We start from the raw sequence: 25,255 nt of genomic DNA, 5'->3' as shown, positions 1-25,255 counted from the left end.
TGAGGCTCTGGAAAAGTTTAGTTTATTCACTCAGACAACACTGTACAAATATTACAGGTAATCTTTTACTGTAAAAAGTATAAAAATAATCTTTTATATATGAATCAAAGTTTGTTATGGTAAATTCTCTCTAAATATTTTTTCCAAACATAGTCTAATTTATGGCAAGAGATTAACAGCTGAAGGGACAGCACAGCATCAGGTAGTACAGAGAACTCTAGCTACACAAAGGCCATGAAGTCTAGGCTAATGCACACGCAGGGCCACCAAGTGTATTTTTTTGTTTGTTTTGATTTTGTTTTTTTAAAGTAGCTTCCATGCAAAAAGCGGAAAGGTCAAAGAACCGGCGCATGCGAACTGGAGGCCTATTGGCCCTATGGGATTCTGATCTCTCTTACTCTCTCCAGGACTAACTGCTCACAGCTGGCAGATGAACTAGAAAAGGAAACCTTCCTGACACCACCTGCTCCTACAGGGTTTCAAATTCTCACTCTGTAAGGGACTACTGTTTGACTCTCTAAAACAGGATTCTAAGGCTTCAGTGGAGTTATTTGCAGCTGGAAACGACTATCTGTTCTAGAGGAGTCCTGGGACAGTTGGATATGCCACCAAGTGGATAGAAATCCCAAGCATGCACCCCTCACCTCTCCAAGCTGCAGGAGCTGTTCAACTCCAACAGCTGCAGATTTTCTACTTAATACAGCGGGGTAGGGTGTTTTGGCCGTGATGATCCAAGGAATATAAGAAACAAGGTTCTGTTGATACTATATTTTACTGGACAAACTATATAATTGAGAGAAATGTTAGACAAGTATCTGGGCATAAACTGCCCTTCTTCAAGTCTGGGAAAGAAGCAGGATAGCTTATACTAAATATCAGATAATAGAATGGTTTGTGTTTAACTCCCAAAAGCTTGTCTAACAACTCCCAACTATATAGCTGGTCTAATATCACCAAAGAAACCTTGCTACTTCTTATTGGGCTCATCAGCCAGGGCAGCCAGGGCAGATGGCTGACTGTGGCAGTAAGACGCTGGTTATTTTGTGAGGGGAGATGAGAGCTACTAAAGGGTATTACCCAGTATGCTTATGGCAGCAGCACTTCTATAGTGGAACAATGAAAGCAAGACAGCTGCTACAACTGGGACAGTAGAAAAAACAGGCAAAATTAAGAGAATCTCAAGTGCAGACTTGGTAATCATATACCATGACTGTGTAATCCAGAGAGGGATTTTCTTCTCCAGCAAACAAAATACAAAAGGGTCCAAAGACCGATATCCTCAGATAGTCAACAATTATAGGAGGCCTTCCATTAAAAAGCAATAAGGAAAAGGTAGGGAGGAGTGAGTGATGCAGAGAGAGCACTATGCCAGGCAACAACCTGCCACCAGACCAGGACTGGAAAGCAATTGCCTATGGACACAGGAAAGTAAATTCTGAACACACTGGAAGTCCAATACTAGGCAGCTGCTTGGACAACCTTGGAAAGAAAGGGGAGATCAATGTCCTCATACTTGGGCACCACATATGCAACTTGTCATGGCAAATTATTACTGATTCATTATACCTCTGCTGCCTGCTAGACACCTCAAGTGCAGTGCTTGGAGAACAGATCTATTCACAGACAAGCAAACTAATGTACCTAGTAATACATTAGATGCAGTTTGGAGCAATCTGCCCTTTCAAACGTCTCTTAGGTTAGATTAAAGAAACACTACCCCTTCCTCCAACCCTGTGGAAGCAGCACAGCTGCAGGAAAAGGGAGCGGGACACTCTTTAAGCTTGTGCATCAGCAACATTAACAAGTCAGACTGCGGAACCACCTTACTGAGTGGCGATGCATGAGCAACTCCTGGACCCCAGGAGGAACACAGCTGGCAGTTACAAAGTGCTTTTTACTCGTAAAACAAACTAGGTAGACCTGGAGTCACCAGATAGAGATCCCATGATGTCACTGTTTACAGCCGCTGTAATCAGAGAGGGCAGAAGGGACGAGACTGCTCAAGTTAAAAGATCTAGCTAGCTACCTCTGGGCTTGTGAACTGACCATACTATTAAGACTCCTTATAGCAGCTGGTACTTAGGAGATACAAAGTGCCTCTGGGAGTGCAGGAAATACAAGGCATGTAGATTTGAGGAAGCTCTGAGAGGCACATGGACAATCTCTACAGGTGTACTGGGAAGATTCAAACACAGACCCTTTTGGAGTGAGGTCCAGGATCCAGTGGAGAGACAGATATGCAGCAGGGTGAGGAAAATCAAAAGACCTTGCATGTGCAACACAGGAAGAGAGAAGCTAGAGAGGCTCCTGTCTTCAAGTCCGTGTCCCTTGGTTCTAGTCCAGACAAGAGCATCTCTTCGAACCATTCACTCATCAAGCACTAGCACAACAGGAATCCAAAAATAGATACTTTCCAAAGGCAGTTATAAACAGTCTGTGTTCATGAGGCCCACAGCCATGCTGACAAGTCAGAGGTTGAGGACAGGCACATCAAAGAGGTCACAGACACCTTCACTCTCATCCAGGTTGTAAATGTAGTCATGGTCTCCAGGAGGTGGGGAGAGGCGAAGCAAAGGAGCAAACACTGTCAAAAAGAAAGCAGGGTTAGAGATGAGACTCAGCCACCCCCTCCCTTACCACCAGCCATGGTGGAGTCTCCAAGCCTTTTGGACTTCCCCTGATATGGGGGAAGCCTCCTCCCAAGGAGACCTCTTTGAAGCTGAAGCCTCTCAGCTTCATAATGCCAAAAGAACAGTCTCTTCCCACTCATCAGACATTGCTGAAGAGCCGGCATTCCTTGTCTCATGCCTGGATATTGAGAGTAGAGTCTGTGTTACAACTGCTTCTGTCCAAGACAAGGTGGGGTAGAATCTACAATGCAAAGCTATCATTGGGTTTAAGCCCCAGGTTTTAGAAGTCATACAAGAGGCAGTTTCTCTCCTTTCCTGCTGTTCCCATAGAAAATAAACTCAGCAACTCACCTTCAGATGACATTAGCTCTTCCAGCAGTTCAGAGTTCATACATTCTGGAGGGACAGGGAGATAGAAAGTGCAGTTGAGAAATGCACCCTGATTTCCAGTACCTGTTCTCAGTTCTCCTACCCTGTACCCCTCAATACAACTTAGTACCCCTTGGTATCATTAATACAAGAATGGCATGTGTTTAAAGCTGAGCCCATGTCCACCCACAAAGAGGGTTTACAAATAAGGGCTCTCAATACTAATCTAAACCTACATCCATGATGGGCTGCTTTCCTTTTTGCCCTGCTTGCCAGAAACTTGTCTTCAACCATCAGCTCCAGCACAGCTGATAATCTGTGTCCCATTTACTTTCTCAATGAGATGAGAACTTCAAAACCAAACTTAAACAGAGTTTTCTTCTTTCTCTTAACTAATGAAATGTAAAATCAACATCACACCTATAGCAATGGTTCCACAGTCATTGTGGCTGTTCTACAGTGTGTATTTAAAACAAGCTATTAAGCTAGACATGTAAATAGAAAACAGGAAGAGCAAGTACTTCCTACAGCACTGGGCAACAACTTGAACTTTCTTACTGCCTAACTTAACTTTGATTGGGCAGCCTCTGATGTGAAATCAGCAGCACACTAACTTAATTACTATAACACAGTGAGGATCACAGCAAAATTCAATGCAAGACCCCTCTCTCCTAATCTGTAACTTTCCTCAAGAACCTTTTTATTAAGTCCAAAAGGCCAGCAGATGTGCACTTCGTGCTGCTAACACCATAGCAGCAAGAAGCCTGATACAGACTAAATGCACCCAGGCAGCAATTCAGATTGTTTGAAACAAGCTTGTCTTCAAAAGGAGGCTAGATAGACACCTAGCTGGGGTCATTTGACCCCAGCATTCTTTCCTGCCCAAGGCAGGGGGTTGGATTGAATGATCTGCTCAGGTCCCTTCTGACCCTACCAACTATGAAACTATAAGATGCTATAGTGCCCCGGCCTACCCATTGGTGGTGTACAGTCAAGCAGACACTTGGCTCAAAATGTGCCCATCAGTGTGCTCTACCAATATAGAGTGGGCACCAGTAAACTCTGGGCACTTACTGTTGATACCAGTTAACTATACCCTGTTCTGTGCAATATTCTCGCAGTGTATTGGAGGAATGCCACAGAGCCTACCACAGAGAAGGGCAGACTGTAGGCCACCCATGGAATGTGTCCTGAGGGCCCACAGCACAGAGGAAGCTGAGAAGGGCTGTTTCATTGTGTGAGAGTCATCCACTGAAAAAAGAACCTGAGTCTTCCTGGCGTGCTCTTACCAAAAAGTGCTCAACCACTGCAAAGCAGCAGGGGAGTCCTCACCATCTTGAAGTAAACAGGCCAAATGGGATCCTGATAGCATGGCCAGGGAGCCCCATGCCAGGAGTTCAGGACAGCAACTAAAGGTAGAGGGGACAGCAATTCCCATGGGGCAAGAAAATAAAGGGTGGCTAAAGTTAACCCACCCTAGCTTTGTCTACATTAAATTTTCTTAACCTTTCCTACTACTGGTGCCATTGTTAAAAAACTCTATCAGTCCCAGCAATGGTGGGAACAATGGTTGAATAAACCAGAAGCCCTTTTGTCAATGAGACATTCTGAGTTGGGAGCACTGACAGCAGTTCCAAGAATCAGTGTCCATCTCTACAAGGGCTCCCCCTTCTGCCAGCACCAGTAGAATAAGTAGAAGAAATTTTGGTAACCTGATGTCAACAAACATTCTCCTGCATGGAGTCAGATGATGTCTAACATAGACGCCATTCCAAAATCATCCAGCAGAGGTCACTCAGCATCCAGCCAGCAGCAGCTAACACCCCTAGGCCCTGGGCAAGACCTCTAGCTGCTTTACAAAACCAAGTACCCAAAATAACTTTGCACAGACCTTATCATGGCAAGAACAGGTGCAGAAGAGATGGGAAAGGGAGTGAGCAAAGAGATGTCCTGACACAGGACAGCAGAAGGCAATGGCAATCAGATGGGGAGGGGTCAACATACCTCTTGTTGGATCAAACATCTCTGATAGCTCTTTGGGAAGTTCCAGTACTGCAAAGATAAATCAAACTGGTCTGCACTGTGCTGTCAAAGATCTAAAAGGCTAAACTAGTTATCTTTCCCCTGACCCTACCATCCTACCCACTTAAGAAGTCCTGCTCATCCCTGAATCACCCAGAACATTATTCACAAGCAGGAACATTCTTCTGGTACACCCTTTCCCTGCAGAGTTCCCAAGCACATGTGCCAGACAAGAAGACAGCAGTCGACTCAAATGCATGGGGCAAGGGACACACCCATACCTACCCCCAGTTTGGACACAGCAGCTCTGCAAAGGATGGCCACTGAATAAGAGAAATGAGAGGTGGAAGTGACCCACCAGACCAAGTCCTCTTGTCTGCATGGCCAACATGCTCTCTTAGAGAGACTGGGTTGAGCACTCTGATGCACTGAACCTGGACTCTGTATCAAGGGCCAAGGCTCTGCCTGACCTGGTGCAGCAGGCTGAAAATTCTGAAGCAATCTAAGTCATGCTAGAGAGATGGGAGGAGTTTATACACCTATGAAAATACAACTAGTACAAAAGCTTGGACACACTTTATTGTTCCTGAATCCCACCTCACAGAGGCAGGGAGATAACTTGGGACTCTGGAATAAGGACATATCAGATATATCTGCTGAAGTTATCAGCACAACATGTTCTCATTTTAAATGTCATTTGCAGGTTTGAGTCAACACTACTCCGAGATGAAGAGAAGGCAACTCACGCTTCCTTCAGAATCATCTGCAGATACAGAAAGATGCTACATCAATTCTACTTGGCTAATGTTTTCACACAGGGTTCTGCTCACAGTACATTTTCTCATGCTCTGTTTGGCCTGGATTTAAGTGTCCCAAACAGTAGGATTCCCACCACCTTCCCATAGCCTAACCACACTGCTGGAAATTGCTTCCTAACATTAGGCCTAAACATTTCTATGCTTAGATATACACTAGTATCTTTCATACTGCTCCCAAGACTCCCCAGTGGTAGTTACTTCCTTTTAAATCTGCTTGCTAGCTCAAACAGCATTCTTACCTTGGAACAGGCACTTCAACTGTGGTCATTAAAAAACTAATCACCAATTCACCAAGTGCTAACCCATTAAACCAGTCTGGACTGATGCCCTAACAATTACTAGGCGCAGACAAGCAGCTCGCAAAGCCTATGGTCTGTTAGTCACAAGGTGAGGTCTACAACTCTTAGAATCTTGTTGCTCTCTAGTGGCTTAACCACCACCATGGAGGTATCTGGCCACCACACCATCTTCAGCTTATCTATTTTTCCACCCCCAGTTAAAGTGAAGCAGGGCAGTGCTATTATTCCAGCATACTAATGGAAAACTGAGATTGTGACCTTTGGCAAATCCCATAGCCTCATCGGGATTCTGTGGAGGAGCAGGGAACTGAACACAGATGTGAGACCCAGGCTAATACCCTCGCTACTGAATTATTCAACCTCTATGGTCACAGAATGGAGCAGGAGGGGACTGCTGTACTGAGAGAAGAGATGGGTCTATAACTTGGCCCGTCTCTCACAAGGGGCTATAGAATTTCCACTTCATTTCCTATGCTCCCAACTCTCACTTCATCTCCTCTCACTGCTTAATTCACCCACCACAGCATGAGGTGTCTCATCCTCAACTTTTCCCTCAGTACATGGATGGATGCATTCCTTGGAATTCCTAGTAGCTAGCTATGTAATACAAGTTCTTCTGCTCACCAAGCAGCCACAGATCACGATGTTAGGCCAGGTGTATTGCAGATGTAGTGGACTAGACACAAAACAGAGCTAGCTTCCTGGCCTCTTGTCAGGAAAGATTGCTCAGCACTTATCCTAAGAAGTACAATGTTCTTAAGTGACCCGGCTATATTCCAACTCAGTTATTTTCTGCCTCTCTCAATTCCCATAGCAGTACCAGTTACAGGAAGGATTCTTCTCCAATACATCCTAGACTACTGCATAATGTTGCTGTACATTGCAAGATGGCTATTATGTTCCATACTGAAAGGGGCTATATCCCAGTGGTGGGTAAAATGATCCTTAGATATACCACACAAAAGCATCAGGAGGTTTCAGACCTTTGCATTAGAAAAGCATCAGGAACATCTGTGATCAATGGGGACCAAACTTTTTGGCAGATGTGCTACAAATTAGCCTTGCACCCTCCCTAAGTGCCACTCTTATACCTTTCCCCTGCCCACCCTGCTGCTGTGCTTCCTGCCACATGCTCCATCCGCTGCTGTGTTTTCTGCTTCCTTCTTTCCCCTTCATGCTCTCTGCCCCATCTGCTGCTCTGCTTTCTATCCTGCCTGCCACTGTGCTACCCATCCCCTGCCACATGCCACACACAGAGGCTGCCTGTACCACTAGTGGCATGCATGCCACAGGTTGCACCCCCCCTCCCCCCCAGTCTTAGCTGAATGTCACTACAGACAGGCCCAGAATGACTAACTCTGAGCAAAGGGACAAAACTGCGAAAAAAGAGAAGCTCATAATGAGTAGAAATTTCCTCACAGACTATAGAACAATCTTTTTGGGAAAGGTTGGAAACCCCATGGATTGAGACACTCAAAACTAAAGCAAGAGCTACATAGGAGAGACTGTAAGAAACAACCTGCACTGACCGCAGGTAATGGGAGGCAACAGGAGACAATATATGTCAAAGAGTTCTTAAGTGCTCTTTGTCAGGGCACTCACTGAAGAGCCATCTCCTTTACAGCAGGTATCTCAATGTAATAGTAAGGGCTTTACTTAATGCTCATAGCAAGAGTTTTGTATGCTGACTCCATAGTAGGCCAGTATTATAGCACGTAGCTTTTTGCTCTGTGAGTGACCGAACCAAGAACCTAGATAGTACAATGTTGTAATACAGTGGAATGTGGTAAACACCAGGTGTGTTGGATCTCGACTCATCCCCAAATTCTTATCTTGAGATAACCAAATCCCTAGTTAGAGATAATGTTATTTACTCCAGACTATATAAGCTGTACATTCTTAAGTTATGGGTAGTTCCTCAACTCTGGCGAGAATCCTGACTTGCGCAGAGCCCGGCACAGGCTATCGTATCCCTGGGATTGAGACACTTCGGGGGCCAGGGGAACTATGCGGGGTGGTGGCTGCTGCCTAGAGCCGATGTGAAGTGATCATTCTCTCTGCTCTGTCCTATTGCCTGCCTCTGCAAGTATCCTTAAATAAAGCTTTGCAAGAGTGAGAACACCCATGAGTACGTCCTTTGTTCAAGCCCGGGGAATCTTCTGAACCCAGTAGTTCATTCTAAGACACTCAGCAATACCTCTTGCACATTCTCACTGCCCCCATACAGGCCACTCCTCTCAGTGTAGCAGATGTCTGCTCAGCCCTTCCTCTACATTCCAGCTTGCAGAGTCTGACTGAAGCTTCTTCTCAGCTGAAACAGAATGGAGCTCAGCGTATTTCTATAGAACCAGCAGCCTCTCACTCCCTTGTCTTTAATAGAGCCTAGCCCCCAGGAGCAAAGCCAATACTCACTTTCTGTGGGATCAGGTTTGATTGGCTCAAAGGAGGTAGAGGGGTTGGGCAGGATGGAGCTGCTGTCCAGTGAGGCAGATGACTGGAGCGGCTGAGTATCTAACGCAGCTGTCCGAGTGGCTGATGCAGATACTGAGCTGAGTTGATCGAAGTCGCTGCTGCTCTTGGACTCTGATACTGAGATGCTGCATTCTAGAACAAACCATGGTGTCACTCATGGATATGACTGCACAGAGCCCAGGTATGCGTGACTCTAATATGCAAACAACACAGCAGCAGGTGCAGGCATCAGCAAACCCACACCACACCACAGATCTTCCCCTGCACTAGCAAACACAGATGTTCTGCACTTGGAACAAATGCATGAAGAAAACAAGGGCTTTTCCTCCTTCACTCTGGAGAAGCCTCTGTGCCCCAGGTCCCTCTACTACTCATGCATGCTGACACTCCTTCAGCATCTAATGAGACATCAGGACAAGCCAGTGATGACATCTAACAAAACCACTGCAGCGAGGAGAGGGGAAGGTTGCCCCCCCACCATCCGGAGGCTGCCTCCCTAGCACTTGCCAGCCCACAGAACAAGAGGAAAAGGCTTATGGACTCATCTATTCACTGGAATTCACACATGCAGTCTGGTCTGTGCATGCACACGTCTGTATGCATGTAAAGGAGCCATCTATGTCTGTTTAATCATCCAAGTGATCCTCACATCAGGACAAGTCAGAAGTGCTTCTCTAGCTGCTCCCCCCTCTCCCTCCCTCGATTTCCAGCTGGCTTTTCTCATGCATCTGGCCTTCATCCTGCCCATTCTCATTTTTCACATAGCTGCTCCTGCCCTCACCTGTGCTTGTAGTTTTCTGTGTAGCAGGACTATGGTCCTGAGTGCTGGTGGGTGTGGGGGTGGACGGCTGTGTGCTGCTGGGAACGGATGCTTCCTGGAAGTGGGCAAGAGGTGGTACTGGGGGTTTAGAGGGCACAGCTGGCTGGCACTGGATGAGGTCTTCAGGGGGAGGGACAGGTAGCACTACAGGAGGGGAGCTCCATGCATCTTTGTTCACGAGGAGGACATCAATTGGACCGCTTGTGCTTTTCAGATGGATCTGATATTTTGTCTGTCCATTCAGGCCCTAAGGAAAGCAGGAAGCAAAGTATTTACCACACACTGACTGGACTTAGAGGGGAAAGGCCTATTCCCTGGAACAGCTCAGCACATTAAGGGAATCCCTTCCTAACAGATTTGCCCTCTCTTCCCAGAGCTATCCTTATTTCAGTCATAAAAGAAGTCAAAGATCCACTCAGGCTTAGCAGCTCACTGAGCTAGCATTATTATAATATGCCAGCTTCTATAGCTGGCAGCAGACAAGAATAATGTGGCAAGCATCACATCTGGCTACCTTTACCTCCTCAGCCCAAATGAGAGGTGCCCTTTTGCAGCTGGGCTGACTGAAGGGTGGGTGGCCTTGTGTACGAGTCCAGAATAAGGCTAAAACTCACCCCTCTGAAACAACAGCAAGATGCCTTAACTGTTCTGCCACTAGGCCCTCCCCTTACTGCAGCACACCCACAATGTTTCCCATCCCCCAAACAGCACAGCTCCTGGCAAGTGATCAATGCCATATCCTTCCACAGAACACCCAGTGCCTTCACCCCATCACACTCTGTATCATCCCCTTCACAGCCTGCTCAAGTCCAGCAAGCCCTCCCTCCCAGCATACACAGCTGTATCACCCACCTCAGGAATGGGAACCTCTAACCGAGTGCCTGATGGAGCTCGAATTGCCAGGAGGGTGTCTCCTGAAAAAAAACAACAAATTGATTAGCATTTTGAAGGGTGCCTCTGGCTGCTGGGTAACAGCACATGCTGTTAGGAAGCCAAGCTCTCCCTGAGAACCCTGCAAGATGCATGAATGAAAGAGCCTCCAAACAATACAGAGGCAACCAGTGATCAGACAAGAAATGTTATTGAGCTCCATAGGAGAATATATTCCCAAACACAACAGGATAGAACAGATGGCAAAGCTGTTGTTCTACAGTTGCACAGAATTGTCTCCTTATGACACAGAGCTTCTGACTGCAGTGGCAGAGCTGGAATATAATGGCATTTGATCCTGGGGGTTAGGGGAACAATATAGCATTGTGTCTTCCCTGAGACCAGGCAGACAGACTGGGGACCAGCTGCATTCTGCTACCAACTTCTTCCTGGGAAATCAGAGAGCACAGGTGGAAGACGCAGTCAAAATACAGCACTGTCTGCTGTCACAAGGCAAAAGAGCTCACAGCCAACAAACCAGGCAGAGCAGTGCCTCATCTTCTCACCTGTGAAGCACTTGCAGATATCTTCATGGGTCACATAGGCTAATGTTCCTGCAGTTAAGGAGAAAGGCTACAACTTCCTGTAGAGACAGAGAATTCAAACGGCACCTAGCATTTCCTTTCTACATACAAAAATACAATTCCTAGAAGACTCTCCATGCCAGTACCAAGGTCTCCGAAGTGGTCTGGAGGGGAGGTCTGCCATCAGTCAGACCACTTCTAGTGCTGGGCTTATCACATCTCACTAAGGAGGGTTAGCATGCATATATGAAATTTGCAACAGCAGCTCAGTGCTTGAGAAAGTAGCACTGGCAACTCAGCTGAAGCCCGTTTTCCTTCTGGGTCCGTTCTGATGCTGTGCCTCAGCATAATGGTAGGGGACACTACATGGCCAGAGGTGGCCCTTTAGGTGGGAGGATCTTTATATATCCCAAAGCAATACCTCAAAGGTAAGGGGTAACAGCATGTCTGGAGAGAATTCCTACCCAGGTAATTTCACGCACTTTCTTAAATTCTCCCTGTAGTTCCACATGGGTGTTTTTCTTCACTTGCTGTTACACTGCTGGGTCAAATTAAGCTTTTAGTCAGCTTGTAGATGGCACCTCAGAAGTGGCTGAAGTTATGGTTGGAGTCAAGTAATTCGTGTAATAAAGTCTGAACAGCAGTGCTTTATAGCCTCTGAGGAGAACAATGCCCCAGAAAAGCAAGGTCATTATCACAACATTAGGACTAGAAGGAGGCAGCTGTACCCCAAATCCCACAGGTAGCGTGCAACCCAAAACCTAGGGGTGCACCAATGAGGACTTTTTTGGCCAATACTGATGGCCAATTATTTATCAGACATATCGGCCAATACTGATCTGATGGCCAATATGTAGCCCAGCAGCTTGGAAAGAAGCATCCGGGCAGTAAGTTGAGGGGGTGCACAATGAGGCACCCACGGTGAGGGAGGAAGTGGAGCTGGGGCTGGGACAGGGCCAGGCACAGGACAGAGCTGCAAGGCAGCTTGTCCAGGGGTGTGGAGAGGCTTCATGCCACTGTGTGCACCCTGAAGGAGGCATGGGGGGGCATGTGCCTCTGGGATTTGTGTGCGGTACAAGGGTAGGTTGCCTGCTGTGGGCTCAGGGCTAGGGGCTGTGTTGGGATCTTCCTGGCAGGGGCTGGGCCAGGGCTGTGCTTGCGGTGGGTGGCAGCAGCGCTGAGAGCAGGGGCCCAGCTGTAGCCCACCCCCTAACCTCCCTCACAGCACCACTGCTGCCCGCCCTGCCCCCCCGCACCCCACCAGGAAGAGGCCAGCGCAGACCCTAGCCCCAAGCCCACAGCCCACCCTTGCCCTGTGCACAAATCCAGGAGGGACATGCCCCCCATGCCTCCTCCAGGGGTGTGTGCAGTGGCATAGAGCCAACCCCCTTCCCCCCCCCCTCAATGAACCATCCATGGCTCCACCCCATGCCCCACCCAGCCCCACCCCCTCCCTCACCATGGGGGACCTTGATCTGCCCCCCCCAACAGACTTACAGCCTGGGTGCTGCTCTCCACACTGCCGGACTGCATTCCTGGCCCTGTGCGTGCATGCGGCATTTATCGGTGACATTATTGGCTACACTGGTCAAAAAAAGCTGATCGCCGATAATGTCAATTTTCCTTTTATCGGTGCTGATCCAATATGGACCAACATATCAGTGCACCTCTACCAAAACCTTTTCTCCAGCCCAGGAGAAGAGGAAAAGAGCAACAGAAACTGAGCCAGGAGACAAAGAAGTCTGGTTATACAAAGGATATCGATTATTCTGCACATCTTCTGTGACATTTTTGATGCTCTGTTGGACCCACATCTTCTGCTGCTCCAGCTCCTGCTCCCGCTGCTCCAGCTCTTCAATCTCTGCCTTCAGTTCGATGAGTTTGTGGGCTATCTCACGAGTGTTGCAGCCAGGACCCACTCCTCTGCACCAGACAAAAGAGAGGAATGAGCGGCACAGCTCGGCTCAACTTTCACCAACGTGAAAATGGGATTAATTCTGCTTTCCTGAAGAAAAGACCTGCCTTTCCAAACAACATTAAGCTCTCTCACCCACTAATGCTGGATTTATGTTCATCTGTGCCTCACCAGTCCTCAGCAATCTCTGACCCTTTTCAGAAAGCCAGAGCTACAGCCTCCATGTCCCCCAATTTAATTCCAAAGCACCTCTCTCCCACACTGCAGCAGAGTCAGAATCTCCATCCCATCCACCCTGCATCCCAGAACCTTCTTCCAGTACAACAGGGCCAGACCCACCATCATCCAGGCTGGACTGTCCCTCCCACTCTCCTCTATGCCAGAGTAAGAGCTGAGGGCATCTTTCCTAGTCAAAGCCACTGCAAGGATCTAGCATGCACCTGGAGCAACTGGGATAGGCTTCAGCCCCTAGAGACATGATAGCCTGCCTCTGTCGAGACTAGCACTTCCCTTAAAATCTCCTATGGACTGTACTTGTTATACAGCTCTGCTGGTGAAAGCGCTAGCATACACAGGCCACTGGCAAAGTCTGCTCAGAGAAGGTGGATGACTACACAGTTCGGTGAGTGGTGAATTGGCTGGAGGGTCGCACCCTGAGAGTCGTGGTGGATGGGTCGGCTTCAACCTGGAAGGGTGTGGGCAGTGGGGTCCCGCAGGGCTCGGTCCTTGGACCGATACTCTTTAATGTTTTCATCAGTGACTTGGACGAGGGAGTGAAGTGTACTCTGTCCAAGTTTGCGGATGACACAAAGCTATGGGGAGAAGTGGACATGCTGGAGGGCAGGGAACAGCTGCAAGCAGACCAGGATAGGTTGGACAAGTGGGCAGAAAACAACAGAATGCAGTTCAACAAGGAGAAATGCAAAGTGCTGCACCTAGGGAGGAAAAATGTCCAGCACACCTACAGCCTAGGGAATGACCTGCTGGGTGGCATGGAAGTGGAAAGGGATCTTGGAGTCGTAGTGGACTCCAAGATGAACATGAGCAGGCAGTGTGACGAAGCCATCAGAAAAGCCAATGGCACTTTATCGTGCATCAGCAAATGCATGACGAATAGATCCAAGGAGGTGATACTTCCCCTCTATCAGGCGCTGGTCAGACCGCAGTTGGAGTACTGCGTGCAATTCTGGGCGCCGCACTTCAAGAGAGATGCGGATAACCTGGAGAGGGTCCAGAGAAGGGCCACTCGTATGGTTAAGGGCCTGCAGACCAAGCCCTATGAGGAGACACTAGAGAAACTGGACCTTTTCAGCCTCCGCAAGAGAAGGTTGAGAGGCGACCTTGTGGTTGCCTATAAGTTCATCACGGGGACACAGAAGGAAATTGGTGAGGTTTTATTCGCCAAGGCGCCCCTGGGGGTTACAAGAAATAATGGCCACAAGCTAGCAGAGAGCAGATTTAGACTGGACATCAGAAGAACTTCTTCACAGTTAGAGTGGCCAAGGTCTGGAACGAGCTCCCAAGGGAGGTGGTGCTCTCCCCTACCCTGGGGGTCTTCAAGAGGAGGTTAGATAAGCATCTAGCTGGGGTCATCTAGACCCAGCACTCTTTCCTGCCTATGCAGGGGTTCGGACTCGATGGTCTATTGAGGTCCCTTCCGACCCTAACATCTATGAATCTATAAGGTCCATGTGACACGACAGTTAGAATACCAGGTGCTTGCGGCCCTATCCAAAGTAACACTGTCACTATAATAACCATAGGTGGAGCTTCAACAGTGGGAACAGTTAGGGGAGGAGGGGCGATGAGAGTACATGCAGATAGGCCCTGAGAGAAACTCACTCAGGGTGAGGCTTTTTCCTTCCATAATTTTCTAACACTGCCAAAGCATTTCTACCACTCACTTCCACTGGATACTGTTCTTGGATTTCTTCTCAATGAGCCCAATGCCCTCCAGTACGTTGGTGATGTCATAGATTCGCCGTTTCTGCCGCACTGCCAAGGTATCTGCTGCCTGTGGAAAAATCAAAGATGGACAATCGGTTCCAGACTCCTTCTTATGCTCCATCCTTTCGCCAGGCCTGGACATCATACCAGTACAGATCAGGCTCTATGATTCTGGTGGCATCTGTCTCCCACCTCAAGTTGCAAATTAGATTGTGTGTCAAGGGACATGAAACCAGTCACTGATCTACTCTCTGACTGCTAATTATATCTTCCCTGCAATTCAGTCTTCAACCCAAATCCCCTATTAATCACAAACTAAATCCTAACCATCTCCCCAATCTCATCTGGTTCTGATGCAGACTGGACAACCTCCTGACAGCAGAGTCATACTAAGAGAGAGTAGGATTAAATGCTCAATTCTACAGGAACTTTGTGAGGTGACCTTCCAATTTAATGTACACTCTACTGGAATGGCAAAACCTTGAGGTTAAGAGGAGGAAACAGGGAGGTGAAAAAGCTGGAGGAAGAAAACACTGACACTAATCCTGCACTGTCAGGAACAGGTCTGGATATTCCAACAGGTCTTTTCTATCTAAATGTCACAAGTCTTGGTATAAAGTGCCAATACCTCTCCTTCATATAAGTTACTAGTATCTCTTAAATGAAGGTTGCTCAACCAATATTACAAAACGCCATCCCTTGGCCCTCAAAATTTCAGCCACCATGCCTCACTTTTTTTTTTTTTTTGAGGAAAAGGAAGGTTGTGAGGAGGGGACTCATGTAGTACTTGATGTCTCCAGATTTGTTTAGCACACTTCTGAGGCAGTGTCTCACCCCTCAAACCTAGGACCCAGTCTCCTCACAAAACTCTAATTAGCAGAACTGATTTGTTAATAAGGTCTGCTCACACACAAAACACATATTCTCTTCCATTCTCTCAACAAACCTCTGGATGCCCATCAATTTGCTCCAGTTCCCATCCAAAATAATCCTGCAAAAATGGGACTGAAATTGGTGTCACACTAGCACAGAAGTTACAGATTTGCAACAACAAAACTGGCACCAACACTCTAGGTGATACTATACATGCACAGGTCACTGAAGAGTTTTCATGTCGAGTCAGCTCTCCATGGCAGTGCCAATCATTAGTTCAAGTAATGCTGACAAACAAGAGTCCCATTTGCAAGCCATTTTTTAGACAAAGCAAGCATACCTTTTTTTGACAAAATCCAAATGACTTTGCTTTGTATGCAATAGCAAGAAGTGGATTCTATGGGTCCTTTCCACTCCTGTATTTCTATAATGCCTCTTGTATCTGACTGGATCTATATGAAATGGATCACCAGCAGGAATACAGATCCACACACACAACATGAGCATAAAATACACGTGTAAACACATTTTCAAGTGTGGACAAGGCTTGGGTTTAAACATTGGCTATAGTACAGAGTCCACGCTGCTTTCTTTAAAAAACAATGATCTCCAGTCAACACCTAGGCCAATTCTCTTCTCCCTGAGCCACCACAAATGCCACAGAGCACAAGGTGAAAATGATTTGCCTATAGTTTATGGAAGTGATAGGTTTGGCCCCGTCTGAATGGCTGTTTTAGCTCCGAGGACCAGAAAACAATAAAGAACAATACTTTTCTCTCAAGGGCTCTGAACAATATATTACATCACTCTATTTTCATTTCTTCTGTGTGCAAGAGATCACTAGGGGAAGACAACCAGGATTTGGGCTGTGGTATGAAAGTGATATAGAATACAACTACATCTGATTCACGGTATTATCTGTGTTCAAGGCACTCAGCTTTCATGCTCTCTCGCCAAGACTACAGCTTGAAGGAAACCAAGATGACTGAACATGAACCAACACTGACTGAGATAGTGATGCAGGGTTGGAGGAAGCAGTCAACACAGCAGAGATGATACCTGCCCTCTCTGACTGAGGTCTGTCCTAAACTCAGGAGTTCTGCTGCATCTGTAGCCACTCTCAGACCCGAAATAAATTACTTTTCTCTGAATACAGCAAGCCAACTGCAGCTTTTCCAGATGCACTTTCCATTTCAGACACTCCTTCATGGGATCTTAAGAAGCTGCCAAGCCTCCCAGATGGCAGAGATCACACCTGCTACTTACAGCACCGACTGCAGCACAATAAGATACCGGCAAGACTCACCCCAGTGCCCACAGTGCCGCTGCCCAGACAAGAAGCGCCAGCAGGAGAAGCAGTTCTCAAGACTGAGCGCTCTGCATTAGCTCTCTGAACAGCGACGTAACCAGGCAGCTGGATGCACTTACCCGTGGCCACTGTGCTGGGTACAGGGCCTCACACCTATGCTCTGGGAGAGGGAAGACAGGCAGCTATCCGCAGCCCCCCACCTCCCTCCCTCCCTGCAGCAGCTCAATGAAGTAGCTGCCAAAGGCAAAGATGGCAGACCTCAGCGAGGCAGACGTGCACCTTACAGGCCAGCAGACGACGGCAGAGAGAGCCCACCAGCTCCTGTGCCTGGCGCTGGCCCAGGGGCCGCCCCGCAGGTGTGAAGTGGAGCGAGACTGGGCGGGGCCAGCGCGGAGGAAACGCAGCGGGCGCTGCAGCACGAGCCGAGGCTGCCGCCGTCCCCCAGCCCGGCCGCGGCTCCCCTGCGCGGCCGCTGCCCCCGCCCCCGCCCCCGGCCCGGCCCCGTCGCCAGGCGCCGCGCGGGCGCTGGCACTGAGCGGCCCCGGGACACCCCCGCCAGCCGGCCCGGCCCGGCCCGGCCCGGCCCGGCCCGGCCCCGCACCAGCTTGAGGTCGAGCACGCCGTCCTTGGCCTCCTGCAGCAGCGACACGAACTTGGTGGTGAGCAGCCCCAGGCTCTTCTCGTGCCGGCTCGGGGCGCCCCCCGGGGGCTGCGGCCCGGCCTCCGCCATCTCCCCGGCCCGGCGGCCCCGCGCCGCTTCCGCTTCCGGCCGCCGGGCACGACGGGAAACGCCGGCCGGGGGGAGCGGGGCCGGGGGCCGGGCCCAGCCCCGCGCCTCGGGGGCCTCCCGGGCAGGTGGGCGCTCCCCCCCCCCGTGTTGTGCAGACGTGTCTCCGCGCGCCCAGGGCAGGCCCAGCACTGCCTCGCTGGTGCCACGCGGCTGCGCGCCTGGCGGGAGGGTCGTGGCTGGCGGCGGCGGCGGCCGGCCTGTGCGGTGCGCGCTCGCCGCCTCGGCTCGTGGCAACTGCCGGCCTCGGGGGCGCCGGCGGCACTTGGCAGTGCGCGGAGCGGCAGGGCAGGGGAGGGCGCAGCCTCGTCTTGAGTCACAGTCGTCCTTTCTGAGACCGGCCCGTCCCGTCCCGTCCCGGTAGCTTGGGGGCGAATGGCACCCCAGCGCTTTGTCCCCATGAAAAATGCAGCCAGGAGGCAGGTGGGTCTGGATCAACATCGTGGTGGGTTGGCTTATGTCCTTTGGCACAAGCCCTAAATATACAACAGCTACAAACATAAAATCTGAGCTTTAGTTTTCTTTTGGAAATTTTGCATATTTTTTCCTTTTCTGTATGTGTTACATGAAGCATCTCTCACAAATTCATGGGAAAGGTACAATTTCCAAGAGCTACATTCTGATTTATATAACAGTACAGCACAAAACCAATGCATCGCCCAGTAAACAGACTAGAAACTGGCTCACTGATAGGCCTCAGAAATGAACTGTGGGGTGGCCATCAAGGGACCTCAAGAATAGAGGACAGTTTCATTTAGTGCATAGGGATTTTTTTAAAACTAAATTTAGTGCTAATTCATAATAACCACATCTATAGAAGCTACCAAAAAGTTAAATGTTCGAGTGTTCAGTTTGTGTTTTTTTGACACAATGTGATGATATACAGCTCCGTTTCCTGGGCTGCTGACATCGATATCACAGGGTACAGGATGTGTGATGTTCACCCTTTCTGCTTTTCGCTATGAAATCACATTCTTTTGACCATTCTGAATTGAAGGTCGTCTTGGACATTTTGAATTAAGGGTGATGTCAAACTGATTTTGAAGACAAACATTTAACGGCAGGAAGCAACAGCTGTAACGTAAGGACGTCATTAGGAAGCATGACAAATAGGATCTTTGTTGGCATTCTCAGGTCCGATACAAACACGGGATTGATTAAATGTCAAACATATTGACGAATGAAGACAAGCCATCTTAAGTTCAATTGTGGGTTGAAAGGTTGAGTGTCTCCAGAGAAAAATAGAGGACATCAAGGCATCTGGTTTCATATCACTAGAGGACAGAGAACAGAGTAGCAGAAAACCAGACTGTCCTCTATAAAACCGGATGAATGGCTACCCTAGTTAAAGGGGAATGGGTGATCTGGCTTTAGTCTACCAGTAATCAGTATTTTCAGTAATGATTTAGAAGAAAGTCTGTAATCATGGAGTATTGAAGCTTGTAGGTGACATGGAGGAGCGTGCAGTGGTTAATACTGATGAGGAGAGGCCACAAAGGTCAGCACAAAGAAATCTGCTGATATAGAGCTGTCAGAATGGGATTTTTATGACTTTTCAATGCCAGCAAAAGCTTTAGTGTAGATGCAGGTGTATTAGCATACAAGTGCTTTTGCTGGTATGGATTTCACTCAAGGAACTAGTATAGGCTATACCAGTGGTGCTCAACCTTTTCCCCCTGTTAGTCGGATGGGCAGCGTCCTGTCCACCTGCAGGCTGGATCCCGCCAGTGGTCCTGATCTGGCACCAGGGTGGGTGGGTGCAGTGGGCACCATCCAGCCACGCGGAGGGGAGTTGGCGGGGGGGGGCAATGCAGCCACAACCTGGCCCTGAAGGGGAAAGAGGTATGGCTTGGCCCCATGAGGGGAGTGGGGTGGAAGGGTAGTGGCCCACCCCTAAACTGGTTTGGATGGGGAGGAGAGAGAGCATGGTCCAGTCCTGATCCAGATGTGGGGAAGGAGGCATGGCCCAGCAGCAACCAGCAGTGTAGGACTTGGGGTTTAGGAATTTGGTATGGGGAGGGTGACCATGTTAATGACCACTGCTTTCCTGGCACCAAATTTCCCACCCCATTGGGACTCCTGGGGGCAAGATATGATGGCTTGCAGGCTATATTTGGCCCATGGGTTGGAGATTGAGTAGCTTTGTAATGCATCTACATTTGCAACATGCTGTCATCTGATCCTTAATACTGATTTGCAAAAAAAGGCAATGAGATGGGGGCAGGAGGGACCCACACACTTTTTTGCATTAACTCTTTTTCAATTGGCCATGATGCTCTGGGCAAATGGGCTAACGCAATTCTTAGATGTATAAGCTGAAGGAAGGAGGTGGGATTAACTCTAGTTAAAAATAGGGTTCAAGTGAGCCACAACAATGATTGTTGAGTACTAGAACTTAGAAAACTCAGTGTATTTACTTGCCAAAGAAAGATGATGAAGAGGCAGCTTGATCTATAAGTACCTACATGAAGAAAGGCTTTCTGGTAGCAGAGAGCTCCTTAACCTAGCTAACAAAGGTAAAATGAAATCCAGTGACTTGTAGTGAAGCCAAATGAATTCAGAGTAAAAATACTGTATGCATTTTAATAGTATGAATGATTAATAACACATAATTATTTTAATAGATTAGAACTCTTTGCCAGGAATGTGCTAGGTTGTATATGACTTAAAAACTTCATTAAATGGACATTCATTGTCTTTATAAGGGACGTGTTTCAGCCATAGATTTGCAGGCTAGGTACACGAATTACAGAACAAAAAACCTTTACCTTTTGTTATACAGGAGATCAAACAAGATGGTTCTAGTGGTCCTTTCTGGTCTAACAACTCCTAGATCTGATTGGGTTTATATGTTTCAAATAAAATTGCACCTTAAAGTATGATAAACAAGCTTTGATGCCAAGTGAAAACTGTGAAAGCTTGTCCAGACCTACAAATGACATTTAAATGACCAAATTAAAACAACAGTGCATCTTGCACAAGAATGCAAGATTGTGACTGGGACCATGCAAAATAAAGCAATCCCATTTGATTTAATTTCTTGTGCTAGTTGCAAATGTACCCAATGTTTTATTATGCTAAACCACTCATAAATAACTGTATATTCCTATGTGACTATATCCTCCTTGCTGACACATTCTCCCTGGATTAAGGCATATTTGTCAGAACAGTTATTCAGTGTTTGTTTGGAGTTTTGCAAATGTCTCCATAAACCATCACCAACTTAGACTATTTTGGGTTCTGCCCTATTGTTAAAATAACTACCCAAAACACTGTTCTGTGATCAGTTCTACAAGGTATCTTGTTCAGTCAATCAAGACCCATCCTATTTGATTGAAGTGTAACCTCTGGACTGATCAAAAGTTTGGAAAAATAAGTTTCACAACTAGACGACCCAAAACAGGATCTGAGCAGTTAGTAATTGTAATGTGGTCCCTCCCTACCTGCTTTGTTTGAACTTTAATTTACTAACTATCAAGAAGGAATGCTTTGAAGCTATACAGTTAAATTGTATAAGAATGAAAGAGAGTTGCTGGCAAAAGTGTGCACTTCAGGAGAGAGAGAAAAATCTCTGCAACATTGTAATGTGCACCCAGCCCGATTGAACCCCCGGCCCAGCGCATTAGGCAGGACCCTGGGATACGTGGAGTCCAGATCCCAAGCAGCAGCAAAGAAGAGACCAGGATCCTGGTGTACACGGATGACCTGAACATCCTGTGCCACAATAAGTGGTCAGTAGAAAGAGCCCTGTGGCGCGCACAGGTTTATGAAGTGGTAGCAGGGACCAAGGTCAATGTAAGTAAAAGCATCTGTCTGGGTGTGGGAGAGCTTGGGGACCTAATGTCCCTGGGGGTCTCTGTCCCTCATGAGGGGGTCAAGATCCTTGGGGTGGAGTTCAACCCTGAGCTGAGTGGAAGGAAGGCATAGAAAAAGACAAAGGCCAAAGTTAAGCAGAGGTTGGGTCTGTGGCACATGCGCTGCCTCTCCATGGGGAGGCACCTGGCACTCATAAAGGCAGTGTTGCTACTGGTGCTTCTGTACACCGCAGTGGTCTTTCCCACTTCGAAGCATCTCACCCACAGAATCTAGAGAGCCATGTGTGTCTTCTGGGGATCCAGATGGGAGGCGGTGGCAAGGAAGACCCTTTACAAAATGAAATGGACTGGGGGCAGGGGAATGCCAGACATCCTCCTGTTCCTGTGGGCATGGTACACGAGGCAGATCTGTAAACTGGTGACTGGCATAGAGTCCAAAACAGCCTGTCTTGTCAGGTCTTTTGCAGGACACCTTCTGAGATCGTGGGGGGTGTTCATACCAACCAGCAGGAGATCGTGGCCCATGGAACACCCCTGGTTCTGCAAGGTTCTGAATTAGTTCTAGAGTGAATACAAGCTACAGAACGAAGTCCCCGCAACTGTGTCTAACCACAGGAAGATACAAGAGGCAGTCAGAGTCAGAGACATGCTGTCAACTGTGGAGCTGCTCCCTGGCAGTGGTTGCCAGGCCACGTGGGAACAGATCTTCCACAAGGACCTACAAAAAGACCACAGAGACCTGAACTGGCTAATAGTCTGTTGCTCACTCCCAGTGAGGGCACAGAGAGGCAGAGAGGTTAACTCAGTTGCCCTAGGGAAATCTGCCAAGGTGCATCAGAGATCATCAACCACCTCCTATGGCTCTGCCCATACGCCAGGGAGGTGTGGATAAAAGTAAACCAACTCTGCGAAGTGATGACGGGTTGGACAGATGATGAGAGAAGTAGTGCTATACAGGCACTTTGATCAGTTCATGTCCTGCTTCAGGAGCACCCTGTGGAAGTCCAGGAACCTCCTGATGTACAGGCACACAAAACTGGAGGTAGCAGACTCTGTTAAAATGGTACTGAGTGAGCTCCAGTCCTGCTACCAAAAAGTGGTAGGAGAGGACAGAGAGGAGGTGGCCAACACCACCTGGCAGAGGGACAGTTGGCACAGGCTCTTGAAAGACCCCGGCCTCAAGGGGAAGCAGGCAGTGACAGCGAAGGAGACAATGAGTCAACCAAGTCAAGTGACAGCGATGAGGACAGCAGCAGTGACAGCAGCCGCGGAATCACCAGGGACAGTGGCAGTGAATGAACTGAGGGTTTAAAGCTCAGAACTGGAATAAGAACCAAAGGGACAGTGTACGTGTAACGAGGAAAGGAAGGTGGACGGGAGCACGGGTGTGTGGGTGCAGTTATTGTAACGGGTACACGGATGTGAGTTTTTTGGAGACAGGTATAAGGTTTTGAAAGTGGGTTAAGTTTTGTGAAGAATGGTATGCTAGATGGTGTGTATATATATAACTATCTATTTATATATAGAGCTATATATTTTTCTAAAAAAAAAAAAAATTGTAACCTGCACCCAGCTGATCACTCCCGGCCACAGATCCATGCCCAGTGAAGGCTGCAAATATGGAAACCGCTTCATGCCTGCATTGGTGAGAGACACTCTTGCAGCTGACATATACTAGGACTTTTGTGATAGCTCATCTGAATATGAGCTCAGTTTACTGAATATTGGGAAGGAGTCTTTTCCTATCATTTAGTTTTATAGCCCATGTGTGATATAGTTATTAAAGCCTTTCTGTCATTAATCGTCATGTCAATCCTTAACTGCACTAGGTTCCAATCCTGCTTTTGACTGTAACATCAGGTATTTGGTTACATTATCCATGTGCTGTTTATACCAGGTGAATGCTGATTTTATAAGGGCCATGCATGTCTTTAGTTGTATAAATAGAATTACATTTGCAATATAAAGGTATCTTGAAAGTTTCTAGTTATAATTGTTAGGTTTATTTGTAGCAGAAATTCTGAATTCTTTTTCTGTCAATTTCCTGTCACAGCGTGGTTAATTATCACCATGTTTTCTAATGCGCCCATTAATTTAATGAAATTCTGCAGTACTGGCTGAAATACTATACCCAGTTAACAGGTATTCATGACCAGAGAGCATATCATGAGTTGTTCTGAAGCAGGTGATTTATTGCCCCATCTACATATAGGGAAAATGGGAGTGAATCTAAGGGATGCATTGAACGGTTCTTGAAGGAGCAATGCTAGGGGTAGCCCAGTTTGGGGAGACGCTTGGAGCAAGTCCTTATCATAGAAATCAGAGAGAAGTAGGGATGAAAGGGACCTCCAGAGGTCATCTAGTCCAACCCCCTGCCTGAGGTAGGATCATCCCTATCCAAATCATCCTGTACAAATCCATAATCTAAACGCTTTGCAAAACTGCCATCACCCCCGATAGAGGTGCACCAATACATCTGATATCGGATCGGTACCGATGTAGAGAAAATTTGCTGTGTCGTTTATCGGCCTGATGGGGCTGATAATTTGGCTCATAAATGCCCCTGCATGTGCGCAGCCACAGCGCAGCGTGGAGCAGAGCCAGCAGCGTGGCGAGCTTCCTCCACCTGGTAAATCGGAAGCGGGGGGCAGATCAATGCCTCCCACGGTGAAAGGTGGGGTGGGGGAGGGCATGGGACGGAGGCGCAGCTCGTGGGGGGCGGGGGCGGCTCGCGCCGCCGCTTGCACCCTGGGGGGGCAGCGGGGTGTGCGCCCCCGGACCTGCGCGGGGCGGGCTGGAGCGGGCGCTGCGCGACTCCTCTCGGGGAGGGCTGGGCTCCGAGCGGGCACCGGAAGCGCTGGGGAGAGCTGCAGTCACCCCAGATGTTGCTGCAGCTCCGTTCCCAGCCCCGTGTCACCAGGGACCATGTCCCGCTTCTACCCACACGCTAGGAAGAGCCGAGGCTGTGCCTGGCGGCAGCGGCGGCACTGAGAGCGGAGCTGTGGCGAATGCGGGGTGGCTGCAGCCCCCTCTCAGCGCCGCTGGTGCCTGCTCCGAGCCTAGCCCCTGCTGGGAAGAGTCCCGCGCTGCGCCAGCGCCAGCCTGCCCGCCCTGCGCGGATCCGGGGGTACGCCCCCCTCCCCCGGGGTGCAAGCAGCGGCGGGGGCCACCCAGGCTGCGCCTTCCTCCCGCACCCCTGCCCTGCCTGGGCAGCACCTGCCCCCTCCCTCCCTCCCTCGCCGTGGGACGGGGGTGCTGATCTGTCCCCCTCCCACGCCCCTTCCCTCCCCTTCCACCACAACAAACACCACCTGGAGACGGCTGTATTGGATATCGGACTGGCATCGGCCTATATGCCTCCTTAAATATCGGCTATTGGTATCAGCCCCCAACATTTCTATTGTCGTACCCCTAAATCCTGCCATAACACACGACATAACACCCTTACACAGGTAAAGCAGGGGAATCACAGCAGCTGGCATCCTGCTTCTGTAAAAGGTTATTATTGTATGCTCCAGAGTGGGAAGTTCTATGTTAACAAACCCAACCCCAGGGAAGGGGGCGAGTTTGCATTCTCTACAACGTGTGGGCCATGTCTGGGAGTGGGATGGGAAAGGCACCTGCTCCTAAAGTAATTTCTAAAGTTTGTGAAAGTTGCTTACATCAGGACTCCCTATACTTTCAGCATCTACATAATTTTGTGAGGGATATCAGCAATGTGAAAG

General features: G+C 48.5%; 1 protein-coding gene and 1 long non-coding RNA gene across 4 annotated transcripts; one reads left to right on the top strand and one right to left on the bottom strand.

Annotated features, from left to right (window-relative positions):
* E2F4 (E2F transcription factor 4) lies at positions 1-17,658 on the bottom strand. Of its 2 annotated transcripts, XM_059713607.1 has the most exons (10): positions 17,530-17,658; positions 14,704-14,813; positions 12,646-12,807; positions 10,867-10,910; positions 10,283-10,344; positions 9,392-9,677; positions 8,551-8,742; positions 5,004-5,051; positions 2,982-3,026; positions 1-2,584 (listed from the first exon to the last, which is right to left on the bottom strand). In XM_059713607.1, the coding sequence occupies exons 1-10, from the start codon at positions 17,656-17,658 to the stop codon at positions 2,469-2,471; spliced, it is 1,194 nt and encodes a 397-aa protein (XP_059569590.1). In that variant the 3' UTR covers positions 1-2,468. The 2 variants fall into 2 exon arrangements, with proteins under 2 accessions (XP_059569590.1, XP_059569591.1); XM_059713608.1 differs by lacking the exon at positions 5,004-5,051.
* Positions 17,659-18,005: 347 nt separating this feature from the next.
* On the top strand, positions 18,006-23,512 carry LOC109285180 (uncharacterized). 2 transcript variants are annotated; one of them, XR_002092831.2, is made up of 2 exons: positions 18,006-18,138; positions 21,987-23,512. It is a non-coding gene; the product is annotated as an uncharacterized LOC109285180 (long non-coding RNA). The 2 variants fall into 2 exon arrangements; XR_009455203.1 differs by having other exon boundaries at positions 18,006-21,510.
* Positions 23,513-25,255: the final 1,743 nt, after the last annotated feature.

Source organism: Alligator mississippiensis, chromosome 10 (genome assembly GCF_030867095.1).
Source record: "Alligator mississippiensis isolate rAllMis1 chromosome 10, rAllMis1, whole genome shotgun sequence".
In the NCBI taxonomy this organism is placed as follows: Eukaryota; Metazoa; Chordata; order Crocodylia; family Alligatoridae; genus Alligator; species Alligator mississippiensis.
The sequence above is the reverse complement of the archived record's forward strand: the minus strand, read 5'-3'. Positions and strand labels throughout refer to the sequence as shown.

Bases quoted from the DNA above. Each gene is read 5' to 3' on its own strand.
- E2F4 (XM_059713607.1), bottom strand. From the start codon at position 17,658: ATGGCGGAGGCCGGGCCGCAGCCCCCGGGGGGCGCCCCGAGCCGGCAC. The intron at 12,808-14,703 runs GTGAGTGGTAGA...TGTCTGGTGCAG, and splicing joins AAGAACAGTATCCAGTGGAA to AGGAGTGGGTCCTGGCTGCA. The intron at 10,911-12,645 runs ATATCCTTTGTA...AACTGCAGGAAC, and splicing joins GAAGATGTGCAGAATAATCG to ATTAGCCTATGTGACCCATG.